The sequence below is a fragment of the Malus domestica genome, chromosome 06, assembly GCF_042453785.1.
Source record: "Malus domestica chromosome 06, GDT2T_hap1".
In the NCBI taxonomy this organism is placed as follows: Eukaryota; Viridiplantae; Streptophyta; class Magnoliopsida; order Rosales; family Rosaceae; genus Malus; species Malus domestica.
Window position 1 is genome coordinate 31977752 of NC_091666.1, and position 22331 is coordinate 32000082.

The 22331-nt window shown below is 39.1% G+C and overlaps 2 protein-coding genes across 7 annotated transcripts; both read right to left on the reverse strand.

The window, feature by feature from the left end:
• Positions 1 to 858: 858 nt before the first annotated feature.
• LOC103437854 (formin-like protein 20) lies at positions 859 to 10327 on the reverse strand. 3 transcript variants are annotated; one of them, XR_003774165.2, is made up of 17 exons: positions 9814 to 10324; positions 8824 to 9527; positions 8523 to 8744; positions 5965 to 8447; positions 5674 to 5800; positions 5242 to 5313; positions 4971 to 5069; positions 4804 to 4845; positions 3899 to 3984; positions 3759 to 3809; positions 3594 to 3675; positions 2987 to 3081; positions 2623 to 2694; positions 2428 to 2544; positions 2238 to 2306; positions 2086 to 2152; positions 859 to 1897 (listed from the first exon to the last, which is right to left on the reverse strand). XR_003774165.2 is itself a non-coding variant. In XM_008376359.4 (17 exons), exons 1-17 carry the CDS (start codon positions 9884 to 9886, stop codon positions 1746 to 1748), a joined length of 4608 nt encoding a protein of 1535 aa, XP_008374581.3. In that variant the 5' UTR covers positions 9887 to 10327; the 3' UTR covers positions 859 to 1745. The 3 variants fall into 3 exon arrangements, 2 of the variants coding, with proteins under 2 accessions (XP_008374581.3, XP_070680281.1); XM_008376359.4 differs by having other exon boundaries at positions 3904 to 3984; positions 9814 to 10327; XM_070824180.1 differs by lacking the exon at positions 9814 to 10324 and having other exon boundaries at positions 3904 to 3984; positions 8523 to 8740; positions 8824 to 9107.
• A 5690-nt stretch (positions 10328 to 16017) lies between these two features.
• Positions 16018 to 20703, reverse strand: LOC103437855 (protein IMPAIRED IN BABA-INDUCED STERILITY 1). 4 transcript variants are annotated; one of them, XM_008376361.4, is made up of 9 exons: positions 19875 to 20703; positions 19007 to 19291; positions 18540 to 18857; positions 18053 to 18280; positions 17864 to 17961; positions 17695 to 17782; positions 17063 to 17593; positions 16679 to 16817; positions 16018 to 16527 (listed from the first exon to the last, which is right to left on the reverse strand). In XM_008376361.4, the coding sequence occupies exons 1-9, from the start codon at positions 20256 to 20258 to the stop codon at positions 16508 to 16510; spliced, it is 2091 nt and encodes a 696-aa protein (XP_008374583.3). In that variant the 5' UTR covers positions 20259 to 20703; the 3' UTR covers positions 16018 to 16507. The 4 variants fall into 4 exon arrangements, with proteins under 4 accessions (XP_008374583.3, XP_008374582.3, XP_017188540.3 ...); XM_008376360.4 differs by having other exon boundaries at positions 16679 to 16820; positions 19875 to 20594; XM_017333051.3 differs by having other exon boundaries at positions 17063 to 17605; positions 19875 to 20594.
• Positions 20704 to 22331: the final 1628 nt, after the last annotated feature.

Sequence of the window (22331 nt, forward strand, 5' to 3'; positions counted from 1 at the left end):
CCATTGGAATTTGGCAACTTTAGCAGTGTGGATGTTACATTTTGGTCTCTTTGTTTCTTTTTCCACTTGTTATTGAAGTTAGTTTTGTGTTGGTTTAGCATTAGAGGGATAATATTGGTCAAATTCCAATGAATTGTACCAGAGTGATTGAGCAATATAAAATTGACATCTTGCAGCGGTTTATAAACTCATGCATGAAATTTCAAAGATGTTCTATTGTGTACGCAAAAGATATTTTGAAACTCAGTCATCACATTTTTCACAAAAAAAAAAAAAAAAAAAATGTAGCTCATAGTCTTATATTGATTTTGCTAAAAACTGCAAAAATCATTTTAAAACATATTTTCGTGAAATTTTCATCACACCATATGGTTTTTTAAATTCATACATGATACACGAGATATTTATGACATCACATGACGATGTTACCAACATTCAACAATTACACTTTTCACAAAAAATGTGAGCATTAACTCACTAGTTTTAATTGATGGTCCAAATTTCATGTTTAATTGTGGGACTCAATTTATTAATTTGAAAAGGTTGCAGGTGACTTTGGAAATATACAAGGTCTGTTGAATGTGCGTTTTTCCCGTGTGGCATAGCAATCTAACTTTGTTACTTACGTTGAGATGTTCGTACTGTGATTTGTCGTTGTATTATTATAATCGTATTTTTGTTTTCTTCTGATCTTTTAAATTTGTATTCATAAACAGGAAACTTCAGTCATCAATTAGTTTGATAGTTAAAACTCTTTGAGAAATTGATAGAGGATGCAAATCATAAATTTCTCTAAAAATATGGAAATTCTGAAATTTCATGAATTTAAGTATATACTTTTTGACTAACAACCACAAGGAAAAAACAGTCAGTTTCTTAAACCAACCTATATTTATTTTACAATTACAACAACAAAGCCTTATCCCATTAAATGGGATCGGCTGTATGAATCCTAAAGCACTACTGTGCTCAGTATTTATTTTACAATTACCCTAAAAATTAAAAAAAATCCCTGTCGTCGTCTAGTTTCTTTCTGAACCTGATTCCCTATACAACGCCTATCACGACGGGGTCTCCTATCCAAAATTTCAATGTGACGAGGAACTAAATTATATGTTACAGGAAAATGAATTGAATTCTAAACTACGGAGAGAGGGTTAGTGTGATTTACAGGAGTTCCACGGCACAGCAGCGATGTGGGATTTACAGATCCCAACGGCATCTTCCTTGGCGCTGTACATTTTATGCCAAACGAATGATGAAAGCTGAAACCTGATTGTGAACCGAGACTGAACTTTGCTCTCCCAAGGATGCCAGAGGGGCCATATCCGACATCATGGTGGAAGACGAAGCCAGATTGCCTCGGGGAACCCTTGCTTCTAAATGAATGGTACACAACTGTAGAGTGAGAGCCAAGGTCCGGTCTCTTTGTATGATATCCCACATGACTGATCAGTTGGCCGTGATCGTCTGATTGAACATCTTGTCAAGCATGTATAGTTAAAGATTCATGCATAGTTCAAAACTTCAAATGCTGCAGGACTCGACTAGTTGCCCTTTCCGCCCTCATCCAAATAATATCTCGAAGGGCTTTCCTTTGCACTAGTTCTGAGAAGGGGATTCCGACCAGGATCCTAAAAGCATATGCTCCTTGCCACTAGTTAGCAACACTGCGACTGAACACTCTTCTGTATGGCGGGAGAGCTCGATTTCCCATGTAGCGATAGAATGACTATATCCTTCACCTATTTTGGTGCTTTTTTTGTGAGGTTAATGCCCTGGGCCTTTTCCATTTCAGCTTCCTTTTCGGCTTTCTTCTTCTCCAATTCAGCCTGTTTGATATTCTCTTCGTGTGCTTTCCGAAACAACTTAACAAAGTTCAAGAGAGTCACAGTAACTGCAGTCATCAAAACAGGGTTTTAATACGGTTTAAGTCAGCTCCATTATTACTGCATGAAAAGAGTGCATTTGTAGGCATCCAGAGAAGCCCTCAGCCCCTAAAATAGCATAAAGGTCCCAAAACTATCTTACAAAACTCAAAATCTAAAAAAATTCAAAAACCCCCCAACCCCACCCGCAACTAACCTTGCTCAAATGGACAGCGGGCGGGATCCTCACCAAAATATAATGCAAGAGCATCTGCATTTCTACCCTGTCCACCAAAAGCAAATGACAAAATTGAGATCACAAAATACAAAATAAGACAGGCGACAAGGAGACGATAATTAGCATATTACCACTACAGAATATAGGTTCGTCACAGATGCCACTTCGGTCTCAGCAACAGTAATGAACTCTTTCAATGTCTAGAAATTCAACAACAAAAACAAGTACAAAGAAATTGTTAGGGAATAGGAAAAAACAGAAGAAGAAAGGAAGGGCCTTTCAAGAAAGCTTTATAAACTTTAAAAGAGAAAGATTACATACCTTACGGAAAACTTCTGACACAGGGCCATCATTTTCTGATGCCGTCAGCTCCTGCTTGAGCTTTTCTAACCCCTTGATTAAAGCTTGCATTTCTTCAGCTAAAGACTTCAATTGTATCTGCATGGAAACAAGATTTGTCACATTCAAAATCTAACTACAATGCTTAGAATTAGCACCAAGGAAACGAATGAGCACCTTTGTTGCAGGCTCCAGGCTGACAAGGTCCTGGTAAAAATCAAGAAGTCCTGGCGATTTAGAAGCAAGGATCTAAGACACAAGAAAGCCAAACATGAGACTCCAAATATGATAGTTATCTTGTATCTCAAAACATTTGGCAACAAAAACATAAATTTTGCAAGCAGTCATCTCTTATTTGTTAGTTCTAGATCATCTCTTATTCCCCACTTTGATTATTCATTAGGTCGTACCCAATGCACAAGGCTCCCGCATTACGCAGGGTCTGGGAGAGGTGAATGTCGGCTAGCCTTACCCCCATTTATGGAGAGGCTGCTCCCAAGTGATTATTCATTACATAACCAAAAATATTTAAGAAACGTACCTTACAAAGATAATGCATGAGTGTCATCTTACTAGTAGAGGCACGCGTATCATAGAGCTTCAGTAGACTGTCCAACTTGAACCCAACAGCAGCACCTGTACAAAAACATTTGACAATTCATATTATTTTGGAGGCTACCTAAAATAAAGCCAAGTGCACATAGGAATTTAAAATGGAACATGAAATAGCTGGTTTCAAATATAAAGGTTGCTTCTGCCAGTAACTCTTAATTCTCCAGGATAAATTCTAAGGCCCAGATAAAAAGATCAATTCTAAGCTCCAGCATGTGAAGCACATGCCTCAGAATAAAGTGTCGTTAAAATTAATTAAATCCTCCTCCTTGAACCCAACAGTGATCATAATTTTAAAACAGAAGCACAATGTTCCGAAAGGACTTGCCTATGGTTAAATCAAATGGTACTCAAGCGTCTGAAAGCCATTTGGAGATATGAGGCAGTTGCTTTGCATTCATATAATTTATCTTAATACTTCCCACCTCCCAGTCTACAGTAATAGATTATCTAAAGTGCTTACTTTAAGCAACATGTAAAAGAACCTTCCTACATGCTCTAAGTCAACAAACATAACAAATTCCAATATAACTTACCCCTTGCAGTTCCTTGGTTCAATGTGTTCCCCAAAAAAAGAATCTTCTTCATAATTTCCTTCAGCTTAGAAGAGTTCCGAACCTAATTTATCAGTAAAAGAGTAGCTAAGTTAAAATCGGTATCTATATACTGCAGGAAGCGATTCATTAGTAGTGCTGACATACCTCCTCACATGCAGAGTTTACTGTGTTCAAACTTCTTTTAAATTCTGAGACCTGCAAAAAAGGTCAATAATTAGATATGATGCAAAGAGACATACATTAGGTCCCATTTACTGCATTGGGAACAAAACAGCAGATACTACCAAACCTGAGTGTTGAACTGAATCTTGAAAGAAAATACTCTCATCTTTGACTCCACCCGAGGCACTTTCATCAACTCCAAAAAAAACTGAAACATTACAAATATACAGAGACTTTATATATCTGACAATTAGTTATAGCTGTAAAAGTATTTAAGGGACATTACAATCCAATATGCACTCAAAACATCTAACACATAATTGCTATTATTAAAATTCTCTGAGCAACATAAAATATTTTTAGGAAAACAATATTCAAAAACTCAATAAAACTACAACCACAAAAACTAATCTGAAATGACTCCGCCTGAATTAACATCACTTCATATAACATGCTATGGTGCCTCACTAAATGTCTGGGTTTTTCCTATGTCTATTTAACACACCAATTAAACCAGTAGCAGTGCAACTTAGCATCTTAAACAAGGACAAGCGAAATATATCCCTTAGAATCTTTCATTTTTCAACAGTCCAGGGAAATCCTTTATTGATGTTTACCGATTATCAGCCCATCTTCAAGTCTTCCATTGCCGCCACATTTATACGTGTAGTAATATTCGAGGAATATATGAAAATTAAACTGAATAAGTAGTGAATGGACTGATCTGTGTCTCCTTAATATTATAACTTCATAGAGTACAGGATAAGGGGCCCAGTATAGAATTTAAATCATAATCAATATCCAAAATCTGGTCAAAGCTTTCGTACATGACACAGAAAGGGCCAGCGACTTAGAGCATCTCCAATGGGAGATGCAAAATCCCTTGAAATGTGTAATATACAATTTTGGTTGGCCAGTCAACTTTCCAACGGAGAGATGCAAATATTAATCCTACCATTGAAGATGCTCTTATAGTAATTAATCTACTACGACAAATACTTCAAGAATATATTTGATCTGGTCATACCTGTTCACACCTCCCCAGGGCCTCCTTGTCACCAGTGTAGTTCTAAACAACAGAAATCACAAGCAAGAAAACATATGATTAATGAGGGGATGGAGCCATGTCAGATTGTAAAAAGAGTAAAATAACCATCAAAATAGTAAAAATAAAATAAAGAAAAAAGGCTACACCTTGAGAAGTTCCATCTCCTCTTTAGTAGGACAAAATTTAATTAAATTTTCCACCTGATCAACATCTAATACTGAGTCATCCATTTTTAAAACAGCAGCCTGAGAATGTGCATATAAATACATAATTAGCTAAGTATGAAAAGCGTTCATTTACAACATCAGCATTAAAATATTCGGGAAGCAAAAAGCCAATTGAGAAGACTCATCAGATATGCAAATTATCTATATTCACAAATCATGAGTAAGAAGAAATTCAACTGTATCAGTTTACCATCATATCAGGAAGTGGCATCTTAACTTTTGTGAGCATAATTTCTGTGTTGTATGCCCTTCTCAGGTCAACCTACAATGTGGTTCAAAGAGAATCACAGTAAGAAAGTAGAGAAGTAATAGCATCTGAAATTATATGGAAAAAAGAGAAAAAAAAATATTCATCAAAATAAATCTCTGCGTTAACAAATATAGCCAGCATCGTGAACAGCCAACTTATCAATATAAGTGCAACTCTACAACAAAAACTCTAGAGACATGGAGAGATGGTTGACAGATAGTTACATTCTAACAGAAGAATCAAATCCCATAACCGGTAGGAAGAACAGGGAAAGAATCACCTTTAACAAGCATAACTTTTTTGTTCAAAAAAAACAAGCATAACTTTTAGAAGGATGATTTTACAGTAAAATAACCAATTGCATAAAATTACCAGTTGAACTTTGTCAGGTTTAGAACCAGCAGGCTTGCGGCGCCCTCCTTTATCTCCTGAGTTTGAAGATTTTGGAACTGTAGCAGAGAAAAGGCTCTCTATCTCTGACACATCAAATTCCTGCGCACTAGATTAAAAGAGAAGCATATTAGTGATTTGAAATGAACAATCCTGAAATAAAATACATGGTTGTGTGTGTTGAACATGTAAGATCCATCAAATCAACAACAAAACTTTATGGCAGAAAACAGCTATAAAAGCAATAATAAGTTGAAAAATAAGATGGAATACTTTTGAGTCTCTCCATGTCTTTGCAGTTCCTCCCACAGGCTTCCTTGCAACGCCCTTGTCACCTTGTTCCAATGTAGTGGTTTCAAGGAGGAGCGTCGAGGCGCTGTGGCAGGTATCCCACGTCCGCGCCCTCTGCCAGCAGCAGGTCCTCTGCCACCTAATGAGGGTGGTGGTGGAGGAGCACCACCAGGAAGTCCAGGTGGAGCAGGAGGCCCTGGACCACGACCTCCTGGAGGTGGTGGTGGAGGTGGTGCTCCAGGCTGTGAGGGAGCGCAGCCTCCACCGGGAGGTGGAGGAGGAGGTGGCACACCATGCCCTGAAGGTGGTGGAGGAGGTGGAGGCACTCCCCCACACATTGGAGGGGGTGGCGGAGGTGGTGCACCACGTCCTGAAGGTGGTGGAGGTGGCCCCCCACGCATTGGAGGGGGCGGTGGAGGTGGGGCCCCATACATTGGAGGTGGCGGCGGAGGGGGGGCACTGTGCATTGGAGGTGGCGGTGGGGGTGGGGGCCCACGCATTGGAGGTGGTGGTGGAGGTGGAGCTCCTTGCATTGGAGGTGGTGGTGGTGGTGGTGGAGGAGGTGCTCCATGTACTGAAAATGGTGGTGGGGGTGGTGGAGGTGGAGTTCCACGTAAAGGTGGTGGAGGTGGAGCCCCTTGCATTGGAGGTGGTGGGGGCGGGGGTGGCTGTGGAGCTCCATGTAAAGAAGGTCGGGGCGGTGGTGGAGCTCCAAATAAGGGAGGTGGTGGCGGTGGATGTGGAGTTCCTTGCATTGGAGGCGGCGACGGTGGTGGGGGTGGTGGAGTAGATGAAACTCCCGGCAAAGGAGGCGGCGGTGGAGGAGGAGGTGGAGTACCACGAGTAGGTGGTGGCGGTGGAGTAGGTACTCCAACTCCAAGAGGTTTGGATACACTTGCAGCAAGAGGAGGTGGAGGGGGAGGCGGTGATGGTGAATTTTGAGAACTTGCCACCATAACATGAGCAGCTGAAGAGTACCCAACCTTCCAAAGGGACGAAGAAGGCTGTGGAGGCATTATGGTGCCACTATTCTGCCCACCAGATTGCAGCGGAGGTGGAGGGAAAGGGGGAGGTGCAGGGACCGAAGCTATACCAGTATTCTGCGTGATAGATGACGAGGCATAAGGAGGTGGAGGTGGAGGTGGAGGTGGAGGTGGTGGTGGTGGCGGGGTAGAAGATGGAAACAAGCACGAGACTGGAGAGGGCTTTGAGAAGACAGAATTAGAACTTAGCAGAGGAGGTGGCGGCGATGGTGGAGGAGGAGGAGAAGGAGGTGCTGTTGCAGCTACTTGTGACAATGGTATAGCTGGTGACAAAAGCTTTGGAGAAGTGTACAATGAAGATATTTGAGACATAGGTGGTGGAGGCGGAGGTGGAGGTGGAGGGGAAACTGCTTGTGCATCAGTATGTTCTGTTGTAATAGAGGAAGTCTCTGTCTCTTGGATTGGTGGTAGTGTCGATGGCAGGCAGGATGTGGACGTCTCTGTTAGTGTCTCTGGTGCAGACTTTGAATGCTTCAAAGGGTCCACTTTACTATGTTTCAGTTCAGTTTCCACATCCTTTGAAACCACAGTTCCAGAAGAAGCTTTCAGTTTATCATTTGCATTTGTATCTTTTGAAGAAGCAGCACCGGCAAAACCAGCTGGTGCACTATTATATCTTGATGGTGGATAGGAAACGTGCATTGAATTAGTATAAGAGCCTTTGTTAGGGGGAATCCACCTAGACACCGCATTTGGTTTTGCTATTTTTGCCGAAGTTCCCTGAGTTTCTTGTTGTTTAGACTTCTGTTTTGCTGTCGTAGTTTCTACACCTACTTTTGTGTTAAATGAAGGCTGTCTCTTATAGGCAGGTGGCTGCAATTTCTCAGCTTTTGGTCTAGAGACCTCAGCACTCAGTTTTGATTGTGCAACCTTGGTCTCTAATCTCTTTCGTGTAGCCAAGTCTTCTTCATTAGTTATATCTTCCATCTCTTCCAATTTCCGGCGCACCTCTTCTACCACTTCCTTAGTTCCAGTATGACTCCGCACATCAGCAGCAACTGGGATGGAATTTGACTTCATATCTCCATCATCCACAGCAATGTCTTTCACAGCATCGACATTGGAATCCACCTCACCGAGCTTATACTTCACATCATCAACGGCAATGTCCTTCACTGCATCATTATTAGAATTTGCCATTCTGTCCTTTTTGTGCTTTCCATCGTCTGACGTACAGTCTACAAAAGCATGACGATCTAAATCCTCCTTCCAGACTTTTTGCTGATCTATATGTTTACGAGTATTGTCGTGAACCATGGAAGAGTCGAAATCCGCCTTCACTTCCTGTGAATCCAATGCATTGCTAAATATCTCTTCCACCTCAAAAAATTCCTCGGGTGAAGCACTCCCTGTCTCGTTTTCTTCACTTGCCACAACTGTGGTGATATTAGGCACAACAGCATCAGCGTCCAGAAAAAGTACCTGATACAGATTTGAGTATGCATTCAACTCCTATAGCATCAGAAAAGGACATCCACACAATAAACAATAACATACCTCTGCTCTGAAGTCCTTTGGAAATTGATCCTTGGCATCCCAAAGAATATCAATATCATCACGACCAAGCATCAATATATTTGACCGTACAAATGCTGTGTGGAACATAAACCTGAACATCATCTCCTCGCGAACAAGATCTTCATCCAGGTGGATGCATTCAAGAACCACATCCCCTCGAACACGGCAACGAATATCAATTTTCACCAGCACACACTCTGCCTGTGATTAGGATTCATAAGAATGCTTAAAAAATATATCATCTTATACATCAGATTTCGTTGCATGAAGTAGACATTACCTGTACATAGAGGTGGGTATTCTTTTCATTCCTTAAAGTTGAAAAGAGAAGCTTAGAGATCCTGTTAGCTGGTGTAGAAGGGTCTTGACCAAAAACACGTATGAAAGGCCTACAACCTTTTCCATCATCAAAAAGTGGAAGGTTTCGAAGTATCAGACAATCCAAAAGTAAAGGTGTATCTGATGGAGGCCATTCAGAACCCAAATTTCGTCGCGAAATGTACTGAAGATATCTCATCTGCGAAGGCTGTGGGTTTAAAGGAGACAAAAGATGGAGAAGTTCCCTAGGAGCCTGCTTGTAAACCATTTCAAGAGTCTTCTGCTCCCCATTGTATTGTTTACGGTACAACAGAAGACCCGCAAGCATAAATGCGAGAACAGGCCATCCTCCTCTTTCACAGTGCATCAGTAACACATTCTGTTGCCCCTCCAATGACAACCAACTTTCACTCGAACGAAGGAAGTGATGAATCATCTCTAGTGGCAACAAAGGACATCCCTCATATTGCCGAGGGTAATCCATTACTGTCATGTCATACTGCGAAAGCACGTCGGAAATTTGGCTCCGCCTATCCCCTTCTCTGAAGTTAAACACCATGAAAGAAGCATCCGGGAAGTAGTCTTGCAGCTGTGCTACAATGCCACCCAAGTATACTTTGTACTCATCTTCTTCCAACACATCGGTCGAGAAGCAGCAGTCAAAAACTGCATAATTTGGAGCCAAAACAAGTTAAAATCAATCCACATTACACTAAAAGGTTCACAATTTTGAGCTAAAAGAATCCCCAAACATACAAAATGCACTAAAAAATACAAAATTCAATCGATTTCGAAGCAAATTCAATCGCATTTCAGCAAGAACCCCAAAAAAAGACTCTGAATTTCCATCAAATTCAATCGCATTGGCCCAAACACGGACCAAACCTCAACAATTGAGCACCAAAAAACCAGAATTTCTCAAATTCTCAAGAAACAGGAAACGGCAAATTACCGTACACCCGCTCGGAGATCTCAAGAAGGCGGTCCGGCGGCTTCCGGTAAAAGAATCGTCTGAACAGCGCCATCAGATGGCGCTGTTTCTCCCCCGATCGGATCCAAAACGGTAATCCAAACCAGCTCCAATTAGATCACAATTCCGATCCCTAACAATATACCCAGCCAGATCTCGCCCTTATCCGATTCTTCAACGGTCCAAAACCCGACCCGAACGAGCCGAACCCTTCCGGCGAAACGAAAATCACGAAAGAAATCGCCTATTGAGAAAAATCAAAAGAGGGTATTGAATTCCCGAGACGAAGTGAGGGAGTGGGGGTTTTGGGAATGGAAAAGCAAAGGGAATTGGAATTCGAGGGAATTCTAGAGAGAGAAAGAAGAGAGGAGAGAGAGAGAAGAGAAGTGGACTGAGAAGGAGAAAGCAGCTATTAGGACCCGACCCGTCTTCTTCTCCTTGGCTCCTTCGGCACCTGTGTGTCTTCTGCAACTCTTCCTCTTTTTTTTTCTTTTTTTTTTAATTTAATTCTCTTCTTTTTATGTTTTTCTGTTTTTCGGTTGGGCAGCGCGGGGAGCGATCGGGCGGGCAGCTGTCCGACGTGGCAAATACGACACTGGTAAAATAATTGATCAATGAATTAAATTCGTTATGAGGTAATTAAGACCACTGTAACTGCCTGAAAAGGAAAAAGATTACGTTTGTTTCTTTGGTCTTTAGGTAAAACCTCTGTTTAAAATATCGATGTAGGGGTCATCCATCTTCGTTTAAAAGTAAGATGTCTTAAATTCGAATATCGTGAATGGTGAATTCGATATCAAATTAGGCTGTTCATTGTGTAACTTAGCCGAATTCTCTATTCCCTAGCATAAAAATATTGATATACTAAAAAAAAAATCAATGTAGGTGAAAATATTAATACAGTGAAATTACGATATTCAAATTAATAGATAATATCGTTTAGGTTTAATTTTCACCAAAGATGAATTTGAATCATATAATTGCTAGCTCATTGTGATGCTAAGTTCACCAATTTCCCTTTATTATAATATCGTTTGTTCAAAAAAAAATTACCAATATATAAATTTATAAAAATATTAATGGTTATATCAATATCGCTTGTCTTCGACGAAAGTTATGGAAAGTTGTAATAGAGTGTGTATATCAACTCATTCAGATTTAATCAAAATTAAAGAAAAATTCTTTAAAAAAAATTCAAAATTCGAAATATGCAGTGGGTTTTAGAAAAATATAGATATTCATTCATTTTCCTATATATCGTCAATATAGGGTAAAGTTTGCATTTCACTCATTTACATATCGATCCTTGTTTTTAGATATCTCACGAAAAATATCGACACTTTCGTGGATATTTTATACTCTTGTAAAACCGTAAAGGGAAATAGTGAAAATACAAAGTTTTTTTTCCCCGTCAAACTTTGTTTTTCGTATTGGGAAGTGATATTCACACATTCATTTTACCTCCCACACACCCTGGTTATTTTTTTTTTGAAATTGATCTTTTTTAATTCATTTGATCTGATAGCTGAGAATTGAGAGGAGTGTGTGAGAAGTAAAAATAAGTGTGTGGATGACACCACCCTTAACATTTAGTTAAACTTATGGTGATACATATTAAACTCATCGTTTGTATTTTCCGTTTCATGATTGATAAGCATTAAGCAAGTTTACTTTCTTTTAATCACAAAAAGTTAGAAATTGTTAGAAACTTAAAAGTGTTGCAATAGTAGCGACTCAAGTTCATTTGAAAACAATTTATAAAGGGCCATTCTCAAGATATTTTTACTTTGATCGTTGCACGAGTCACAGACGTGTAATTCGAGTTTTGTCTAGCATTTATTTTTTATTTTTTCAACTATAATGCTGCTTCAAAATATACAATAACAACGACGATTTATCATGAGATTTTCAAATTTCTATATTAGACAAAATAATAAAATAAGTACTCGTTAATGAGTACCTAAGTAATATTCTCGATCTTAGGCTATATCAAAAGGCACTTTATTTTGATTTGCTTTGATTTACAATCCAAGAATTCAAATTTGAAGTTCCAATGTTCATCCTTTGAGGATAGTGGGGCCAAGAAGTTATATAATCATATTGCATAACGTCATGTCGTCGCGTGTGTACGTTACCCGGAACGTCTTTCGCTCGTTACCGGCAATACGACAGCTTTGCAGCGCTGAGTGATGTCGTTAAGCAACTGGAACCACCACGTGATTGCTCTCACGTGTGGTCAAAGTTTGGGCCGCCTAATTTGGTTTTCTTCAGGGTCAAAGTTTGGGCCGTCGCTTTGCTTCGTATAGCAGGTCAGGTTTCTTACGGCAGCAATCACTGCCGCCCATTTACCTACTTTTCATCCGACTCAAGCAATGGACGGTAACAATTTAATGTAGGGCGATGGGCAAGCAACCTCTTTATGTTTTTGGTTTTTGGTTTTTTTTGTTTTTTAACAATCAATAATATCTACGCTAAGAGAAGAAGTGGACTTAACATCACGATGAATTATCAATAATATAGTTCAAACTCACATTTGACGAGAATCGAACCTAAGACCTCTCACTTACAAGTGAAGAAGAATACCATGAGACTGTAATACTAAGTGGCAGCAATCTTTGTTATATCCAAACGATTAATTTAAAATAAAAAAAAAGTTTGAATAAAATTGACAACAACAAAAAAGATTAATTAAAAGGAAAACTAATGAAAAGGGTTTGAAAACTTTAAGTTTTAATAATAAAGACAAATTAAAGGGTAAAGTGAATAGTACCATGATTGACTTTTTAGTGTAAAAAAGTGGTTTTTCGTTAAAATGAACAGTACCGGGAGTTTTTCGTTAACGTTCCCTTAATTAAAATCATTGACTAACGAGTAAGTAGCCTAATCCCATTTACAAGTGCAAGATGAAGCAATTTTTCTCCACGGACAAGATGAAGATCGCATGCCATTTTGGTTTGCGGGTTTTAATTTTTTTTGGGTAAAAAAAAATTTAGGGGGAGATCCGTTACTCTCATCACTAGCATTAGGGAATATCTGCAATCTCGAGTTTGAATGACTTACGTGTGACACTTAACTGTCAGTTGTCACCGTTATGAATTTACGTAAAAATTTACATATTGCGCATTGACGATGACTGCTGGCAGCAGGACTCAAACATTAATGGAGTCGCCACTCATCATACGTGTTTTATACAACTAATGAGATAAAAAAAGAAAGCCAGCAAGCAAGCAAGCAAAACAAAGCAAATTTCTCATAGCATGAAATGCATTATTGGATTGGTTTTAAGTAAGGAAAACTAACAAAAAGTCTTCAAAATTTTTAGTTTTAATCAAAATGACAAAATAAAAATGTAAGTGAATAACACTAGGAGTGATTTTTTAGGCTAAAAATGTCCTTAACGTTACAAGTAAACAATATCAGAAGTGTTTCATTAAGACTCCCTTTTAATTACCATACAATACCAATGAGGATCTTAAGTTGTTAATTACTTTGTTAATCTCTTTAAATATCCTTGTAACCAAAGAAACATTGTCATTGCAGAAATCAGAGGCACATGTTGGGGGGGGTGGAAAGAAGATAGGACCACAAAGTCAATCAGATCTAGATCCACGTGGCGTGCATGCCATGCAGGTGATTCGTCATAAAGTCAACAACATGAACGGTGCGATTAGTGTTATCATCTTAAAACGGGACCCACGAACGATTCCAGCCACTCCATGCATGCCATGTGCAATCCCAGCATATTCTGAGAGAATATATATATCAATTGGTGAGATGATCATGAAAGGGAGATCTCACCTGCCACATGGACAGATTTTTCAGTGGACTATAGACACGGTCTGATACATTAAGGGCTGGTTTGGTATTGCTGTGATTTGAAAAAAAAAAACTGTTTTTGTTGTGCTGTGAGAATAAGCAGCTATAAAATAAAACAGCAGAATGTTTGGTAAACTTTTTTGTAAAAGTGCTTTTGAAAAAAAAAAAGCAGGTATTGTAGTGTTTGATAAACTTTTATGTAAAACAGATGTGAAAAAAAAACTGGTTTTTCAAAGCTGGGTTTTGCAACTTTGTGTTTTTGGCTTTTTTTTCACCAAAAAATGTGAAAAAAGCTAAAGCTAAATGTTTACCAAACATAAAAAAACTGGCTTTTTTTTATAGCCATTTTTTTCAGAATCACTTCAGTACCAAATCTAGGCTAAATGTCATAGTATAAGTAGTTGTATACTTAAAATAAAATTTCAATAACTTCAAGGAAGCTTTCTCTCATTATGAAGTTTACTCTTACAAAAATTCATATCTTTTTTGTATCGATTTAAATTGTGTTTTCGATACACTAAAAAATTTCTTCCGAATATGATATTTGTGGAAAACTGAACTTCACCTAGCTTCACCATCATGTGTTTTACCAAGGTAATTATTATGGTAACAGTAATCTCAATTGCTTCAGTCTTCAGACAACTCTTTTGATTAAAATGTGGGACTCCTTACTTTAATTAATTTGAATGGTGCTGACAAGTACTAGTTATAAGGTTGTTAATAATATTTGGAATTTATCTAATGAGGGTTGTTATGGTGGACTTGGATCCTCTCCTGAGCCCAAGGAGAGGATCCTCCTGACCAAATGACTTGGACCGTTGGATGAAAATCCAACGGCTACAAACAAGGGGTCCCTTTAAAATTATAATAATTATAGCCGTTAAATTTTCATTCAATAGTCCAAGTCCTTTGGTCAGGAGGATCCTCTTCTTGGGCTCAGGAGAGGATTCAAGTCCTATTATGGTGTTCATCAAGAGCGGGTGTGAGTGCCGCTTGGTCACTCAGTCCCGCACCTGATGCTTACCATGGAAGACTGCATAAGAGAACTTTCATACAATAAGAATGTTATTGTAATAATATATTTAGTCAATTACACACGGTCAAGTGAGAAAGTTAAAATGTAGAATGTAATGAGTAATTAACTTGAAATATTATTATAGTGACGTTCCAATGTAGAAATTTCTCATGCAAAATGTGATCCTAACTAATGCTGGCCAGCAAATGTGGGTGTGAGTGGATGGTCCATCAACCCCGCCCTTCTTGCGCACCATTAAGATTTGTATAAAAAGAGAACTTTCATTGAAACTAAACGTCATTGTAGCAATATTTCAAGTTAATCACGCAATGTAAAATTTAAAACATATAACAATGTGTCATTGACTTTAGGTGTCACCACAAAGACATCAATGCAACGTGAATATCAATGTGGCAGTATTCCAAAGGAATCATGCACCATCACTTAGAAAAGTTACATACATAATAATTCATGATTGATTTAAGATATTATCACAATAGCATTCCGAGGTATGAAGATTGAGTGGAGGATAACCATGCAGATAGACCCATGTTCTGTGGCAGTGACAGATTTGGGCCATTGGTTCCTTTTCATGTTCCCCATTACATTACAATCATGGAGGTTGGAGAGCCCTTCACTCCACCCATGCCTTTAATTTCCATCTTAACGTTGTTTTTTTATTTGTTTTCATCCAATTGGTGCAAAGCTGGCCAACTAATTAGTTGCTGATGCTGATGCAAAGCCAGCCGTATGATTCTCTGACATGAGAATCCAACACTAAGCTTACAAGGTGTAGTTGCGGCTAAGGTTTTGAGATATCCGATAGAGACTTACATAAGACGAGGACGCCAACGTGACATACTAAATGGTGTTCCAAATTTATCATGTGTCGTCATAAATGTTTTAACTTTTTTACATGATGTCACGTAATTGGTTTGGGATACTGCCCTTTGTCACCTTAACATCCTTATTTCATCTAAGTTCTCTCAATCACAGGTTAAAAGTTACATGAAATCGAGTGCACTCCCTAGATATTGTCTCTCTTCTGTCTCACAGCTCACTTTCATGTCATGACACAAATACTCGAGCCACCATGACGTCTTGTGGAGAATACATCATCATGTATACGTTTTTCTCTACACGCTGTTGTTTTATTAACATGGGACATTACAGTAACAGTATACTCGTACCATCAATTGAATGACTTTCTAATTTCTCAACTTCACATGGACTTAAATGTGAAGTTAGATTGGACTTAAATCTGAATGTGAAGTTGAGGTTTGTCCTAAGCTCTCAGATTTTGGGCCTCAAAATGTTCTATATGTGCAACAATCTGGGCTTGTCTAACGTTCAAATATGTAAACCTCCTTCCATTTTTGCTATTCTTTCACTTCAAGACTCTTCTGAAAAGTAAGTAGTTTGGAAGAACCAAACAAGAAACTGATGCCCTGGCCTACGAGGCTACGAAACAAGAAACTGTACACGGCTTTTCCTCGGAAACCATCGCTACTAATCTACACATTTGCCCAATGGGACTTGACAAATATAGGAAACCAGGAGCTAATCAGGCAACAATCAAAAAGTTTCGAACAAGAGAGAAAGAACATTACTCTAGACAAGAGATTCAATCATTCTCGCGCTTTCCTCCCCTCCCGGATACTCTAAAGTGGAAGGGTAGTTCTTCGCTTTGTCACCGAGCTTGTGGCGGAGATTTTCAATTCCTCAACTAGTGGATGAAGCCACCTAGATGGAAATGCCAGCTACCAGGCTGAACTCTTGCATAATCTGTTTCTCGTCGAGAACTGTTTCCTTTTCTGGTTTACTCAAAGTCTCTCCATCAGACGATTACTTCCCCTGCTTCTTGCCTGCAATTCAAAAGTCACAATATTTAGCTAAAGACAGCCACAGCAATTATCACAATATTTAGTCGGCTACACGTTTATGTATCGTCAACCCACTAGGTATGGGGAAAACACTTTCAGAAGAGATACGGAAAAATTAGTATTAGTCCTGTACCTCTATGGAACCATGAGTTCCGGGTTGCTCTTCTGATGTGGCGCTCATGTCTTTCTAAAAATTCATCAACTCTATACGGTTGAGACAACAAGGGTCCGGAAAATTCAACCTTGTCTTCTTGATCTTGAAGTTGAAACCCCTGCTACAAAACCAATATTAACGAGGTTAAATACGTTAGGTGAACACACATAACATCATAAAAAAAGAAAACTTGTTTGCCTTTTACTTGTATTTTCAACCCAACCAAACAAACGAATAACTAAAGAAAAGCTACAAGATATATGAGACAGTACTCCTTGTGGTGTTCCAGGTAATGCGAAAACTGGGAGTTCTACGTCGAAAGTCAAATAATGATGCATCTGATTTTTGTATTTACAAACTTACCATATCACCGTGAGCTGCCATTTCCTCCCTTTGATAAAGTGCCAACGATAATTCCTGCGAGTGGTACCCATCGCAAGCATCAAAGGAATCTGGATTTTCAAGCTTGCCCCATTGTTTCAGCATTGCGAGCTTTGCAATCTCATACGAATCATGCCCTCTTGAATCATTGCGCCCCTTATACATAAGCTCCGCATTTTCATGCCTTTTGGAGTCAAAGTTACTCCTTGTATGCACTGTGATTGAAGATTCTATTGAGTTAAAAATGTGTCCTCTTGAAAAAGACCGAGTATGAGATCTTCTGGCCTCGTCTTTTCGTCTCCTTGCCCATGCAAAGCCACTTGATGTAGAAACCTCTAATGGACCGGAGAAGGGAATGTCTCCTTGAGATGCATTCTTTACATGCGAAGAGTCTTCTACTTTACCAGCTGACGGCTTTGGAAGCTCCCTACCCAGAACTGAATCATCTTCCTTAAGAATATGTCCGTTAGTACCATTAATTTTATAAGAACCTCGAGACTGTACTGCCAAGTTCTGCAAGACAAGCTGAGTGTCAACAAGAACCTAGTGGTTACCATTATAACACGCAGATTCACAAACATACATGAAAGGAAGAGAGAGAGAGAGAGAGAGACCTCTGCTTGTGCCAATTTACTAAACCCAAGTGACTTCCTTGTTGGCTTTCGTGTTTCAGATCCACGAACTCGCCCACCAATTTTTTTCCTGAAAAATCAGTGGCCACATGCTAAATTTCAATTTTCATATTTTGGTGAGGACTATACTAAATTTTCGAGAACCACTCACCTCTTTGCCTCCTCCCGATTCTTTGCATCAATCTCTTTGCTAGGTGGGTAAACAGGCAAGCTTGACGGATCACATGCATGAGGCTTCATTTTGAAATACTGAAGTGGTAAATGAAGAATACTGTATTAGGAAAATCTGAATGATGCGAACCAATGTTTAAGGTACATATTACATTATTTTGCGAGTTACCTCGGATGCAAGAGCAGAGGAGGCAGTCGCACGCTTGTGTGGTTCTACAGAAAGGAGAGTCTCTAGTAGGTTAAAAGTGGCTGCAGGCAAATCTTTAAAGGTCTCCCGCAGAGAACTATCGTAGGGTTGTTGTGGCTTAAATAGAGTTGCATGAGGAAGTTTGGACTTTTTCCAGTATTCGTCTGGCGGGGAGCCACAAAGCTTGAAAATCTTGTGTAATTGTTCAACCTGTGGAAAATGCTTATAAGAACTTGAATTGGAGAAGTCAAAGCAAAGTATGACAAATAATCTAACGCATCCTAAGAGAATCAACCAGTTTGTTCTTGTAAGCATATGCCTTAAGAGAATCAGATACTTAATTTCGTGATTTATGCAAGCATAATTAGAACGGGGAGGACTCCGCAATTAAACTGTCGTGTTGGTAGACATCCAGACTATTATAACAAGATTGATAACGGGAATTCATGTATTATGGTTAGTTAATTACCTCTGTTCTCCCTTGAAGAACAGGTTTCCCCATCAGTAGCTCTGCAAATGCACAGCCGACACTCCATAGATCTATTGAAGCTCCATAATCAGTCGATCCAAGCAAAAGTTCAGGAGGACGATACCATAGAGTGACAACACGACTCGTAAGGGGTTGCTTATTCCCAGAATTACAGAAGTTTGCCAACCCGAAATCAGCCACCTTCAAAATCCCTTCGTTGCTCACCAGAAGATTTGATCCTTTTATGTCCCGATGCATTACACCCCGCGAGTGACAATGTTCAAGTCCAGATAACAACTGCTTCATGTAACATTTAATCTACAAAATCAAAACCAACATCGCCAATGTCAGCTTGATAGTGGATGGATAAACAGATAACTAAGAGTGAAATAGAACATCACAAGAGATGAAGCCTATGAAACTAGCATGATAACAGCAGCTACTCATAAGGGCATTGGCAAGCATACCTGTGCCTCACTGAACTTGATGTCAGGGTTAGACAAGAGTCCGGTAATATCATGTTCCATATACTCGAACACAAGGTATATGCTACATGATAATCGGGAAGTTATTAAGCCCTCCAGCTTAATGACGTTCGGATGGTCAAGCCTTCTAAGAATCAAGATTTCTCGTGCCATAAACCTGACGCTCTCAGGCTCAAAATTGTCAAACCGCACCTTCTTCAGAGCAACTATCTTCCCAGTTTCAAGGTCGCGTGCTCGGAACACACTACTATATGTACCCTGTCCAATCTGTTCAAGGAATTGCGATCGAATAAGAACAGAGTTTTAACAATTCACAATCAATTAATGCTTGCAAGGAGGAATACAAACAATAACAAAAGCACTAGATTATGATCCTATCGAAAAACTTATCATGTACATATTCCGGGCAGCCAAATTAATCATGTCGAAAGTTTAGACAGCAGAAAAAGCAGTCACAGAAACACCAGTTTGGATTTGAAGGCCTTACATTGTACCAAACAATCTGAAAATGGTAAGTTGTTGTAAGCTTACTCTGACGCACGCCGTCGATTTCAAGCAAGTGCTTAAAGTTTCTAGCTTTTTAACCAGTCGATATTCTAAACTCCTCTAATTTACACGGTACCAAACTCGGGTTCAAAAACTACTCTAAACAAAATATGCCAACTTTCTACACAAAAATGCCAAGTTTCTAAAAAGGTGTAAGCAAACGTTTGTGCTCAACATTTCTGTAAAATCCAAAACCTTTTAAACAAAAACCAAAAAATCAGTATCATCACACAAAAAGACACAAACTTTGCATACAATATCTCCAAAAAAAAAAAAAAAAGGAGGGAGAGAGAGAGAGACTCACTTTCTCTAACTTCTCGTATGCATCGGCACGGAGTGGGACCCACCCTTGAATGGCTTCGCCTGCGACGGCGCTGAGCCACGCCGGCCAACCAGCCGCCACATGCTCACCCTCCACATACTTCTGCAGATTGCTCAATCTAAAACTCAGAGACTCGGGATAACTATTATTACTCTTGTGACAATTACCGCCGCCGCCATTTGAACTCGATCTGCCCGACTCACCCAACTCGTTCCCGCTCAACTCAGCCCCCTTCTTACTCTTCTTCTCCACCTCCCCCACCCCGACCCGACTCCGACCCGAGTTCCCCACATTGTCCCTGAAGGCGCCCGAGTGGTCGATCGCCGGCGTCACCGACACCGCTTGCTTCGAGCTCACGCAACCCATCCCCGGCCGCCGACCCAATGACCATGCACGACCCACCCGCCGAAATTCTGGGTCGACCCGGATCGGGAAACCACCGGCTCTGCTGGGGTCGGAAGTCCAGAGCAACCAACCAACCAACGAACCAGCTGGTAAGCTCAAAACATCAAAAAATGGGAAAATGCAGAGCTTGAATTGAGGAGGAAACAGAAATTGGGTTTTTATACAAACAATCCAAAGATAGAATGTTTGTTTGTAATTATCTCAACGATCCATTTCATCACTCGCTTTCTCTCTCTCTCTCTCTCTCTAACTTTTTCTCTTCGCTTTTTTGAAAATTTACTTTCTATTTTTTGCGGTAATCGCGGCCGATGGAGGATACAGGATTTTAATGCGCGGTCTTCTTCATGCAAACAGAAAAGAACAGAATTTTAAAAACACCGAAATCAACGGAAACGTATTTGAGCCCGTTTCAGTGCTGGACACGGCGATAATATAATTGGTTGAATTTTTTTTTTATTTTAATTTTTAACTAGTTGTATTATTAGATTTAGGATTGGTTTGGATGTACTTTTAAAATGATTGAAAACGCTTTTAGATGAAATGATTTTGGGTTTCAAAAGTACTTGAATTGCTTTATGTAAGAAGCACCAGTTATCTGCTTTTCCAGGATTCACTTGCGTATTTACTAAAGATTAGTTGTAAAAATATTTTCACCGAAAACACTTTCAGTTATTGTAAAAACACATTCAAACGAGCTCTTAATATACTGAGCCATGTACCTCACATACTGAAAAATTTCTTCTCATGGTGCTAAAGCTTAAGTTTCTTTTTTATTTTTTTTTCCAACACAAACTGTATACTATACTAATCTATATTAAGAATACTAATATAATATTAAAAAGAAAATGACAGTTTGAAATCACAAAGACTCTTAAGTACAGAGGAATTCATACAGTTTTCTTTCGTATTTAGATGGCACTTATAAGTGGTATTGCTCTTCACTCCTTTAGGAATGAAAAGGTCTTAAATTTGATTTAAGTTGACGGAGAGTTTCATGTTCATATATTATGACTAATTTATTATGTAGTTTCACACAAACCTCTCATCATTCTTAAATGTAAATATATAGTTGTCTGAAAAAGAAAAGACACTAATCTACATTACGTTTTCAAGAACATTTCTCTATAGTTGTGAATTCAAGTTCCATAGATGACTAGTTCTATTCTTTACTTTTTGAAAACAAAATGAGAATGCGTCGCGCGATTGCCGACGGACGTGCGGGGACTGTTGTTGTTTTGTTTGCAGCCATTTTATTCTTTGTTTTTGTTTGCATTGCTATTTTCTTTTGTTTCCATTGCTATTTCGTGTGCTCAAAGTTAATGAGGCTGTATTATTTAGGCACCATTAGGCAACTACGTGGGGATGGGGTTGCTGCATGAAAGATATTTTTCAGTGTGTCGGGAATACGGTTCCGGTACCAGGTGTCATAATAGAAACGGTTGGATGCTTTAAAAAAAAAAAGAATTTCTAACAACTGTATTATGATATTTGGTGTACATAATCATGTTTTAGGCATAGACTGGCATTATACAAGTGGTCCCGATCAAGTTTGGTGATTTTGAACTAGTATAGTGGTTGGGTCATGAGTCATTAGTCATGAGGACTCAGATATGGGTAGTTGTTGTAATGTTGACTAATGATATGTAATTGGGTTGTGATTATTTTCTGAATTCAGTTTTGGGTTATAAAAATTTGATTTTGAAGCAAGTAGTTCTTGGTTGAATGGTAGTTGTATTAATATAGTCGGTAATGTCTTAGGCTTGATTCTTTTGGATACAAGAATAATCTAGTTAGCAGTTTAATTTGTTGTTATTTCGACTCATTTGGGTTATTAGCTGTTCTTTCTACTCATATCATGCTCAATTCACTTGATTATTAACTTTGTTGTGGATTCAATTCACTTGGTTTATTGGCAGCTATCTCCACTCATCTTAAGTTCGATTAACTTGCTCTATTTGTATTTATGATGAATTCAATACCTATATGTAACTAGCTCAAATAAAATAGCCTCTTAGCACTTGTCTTCACTCATCG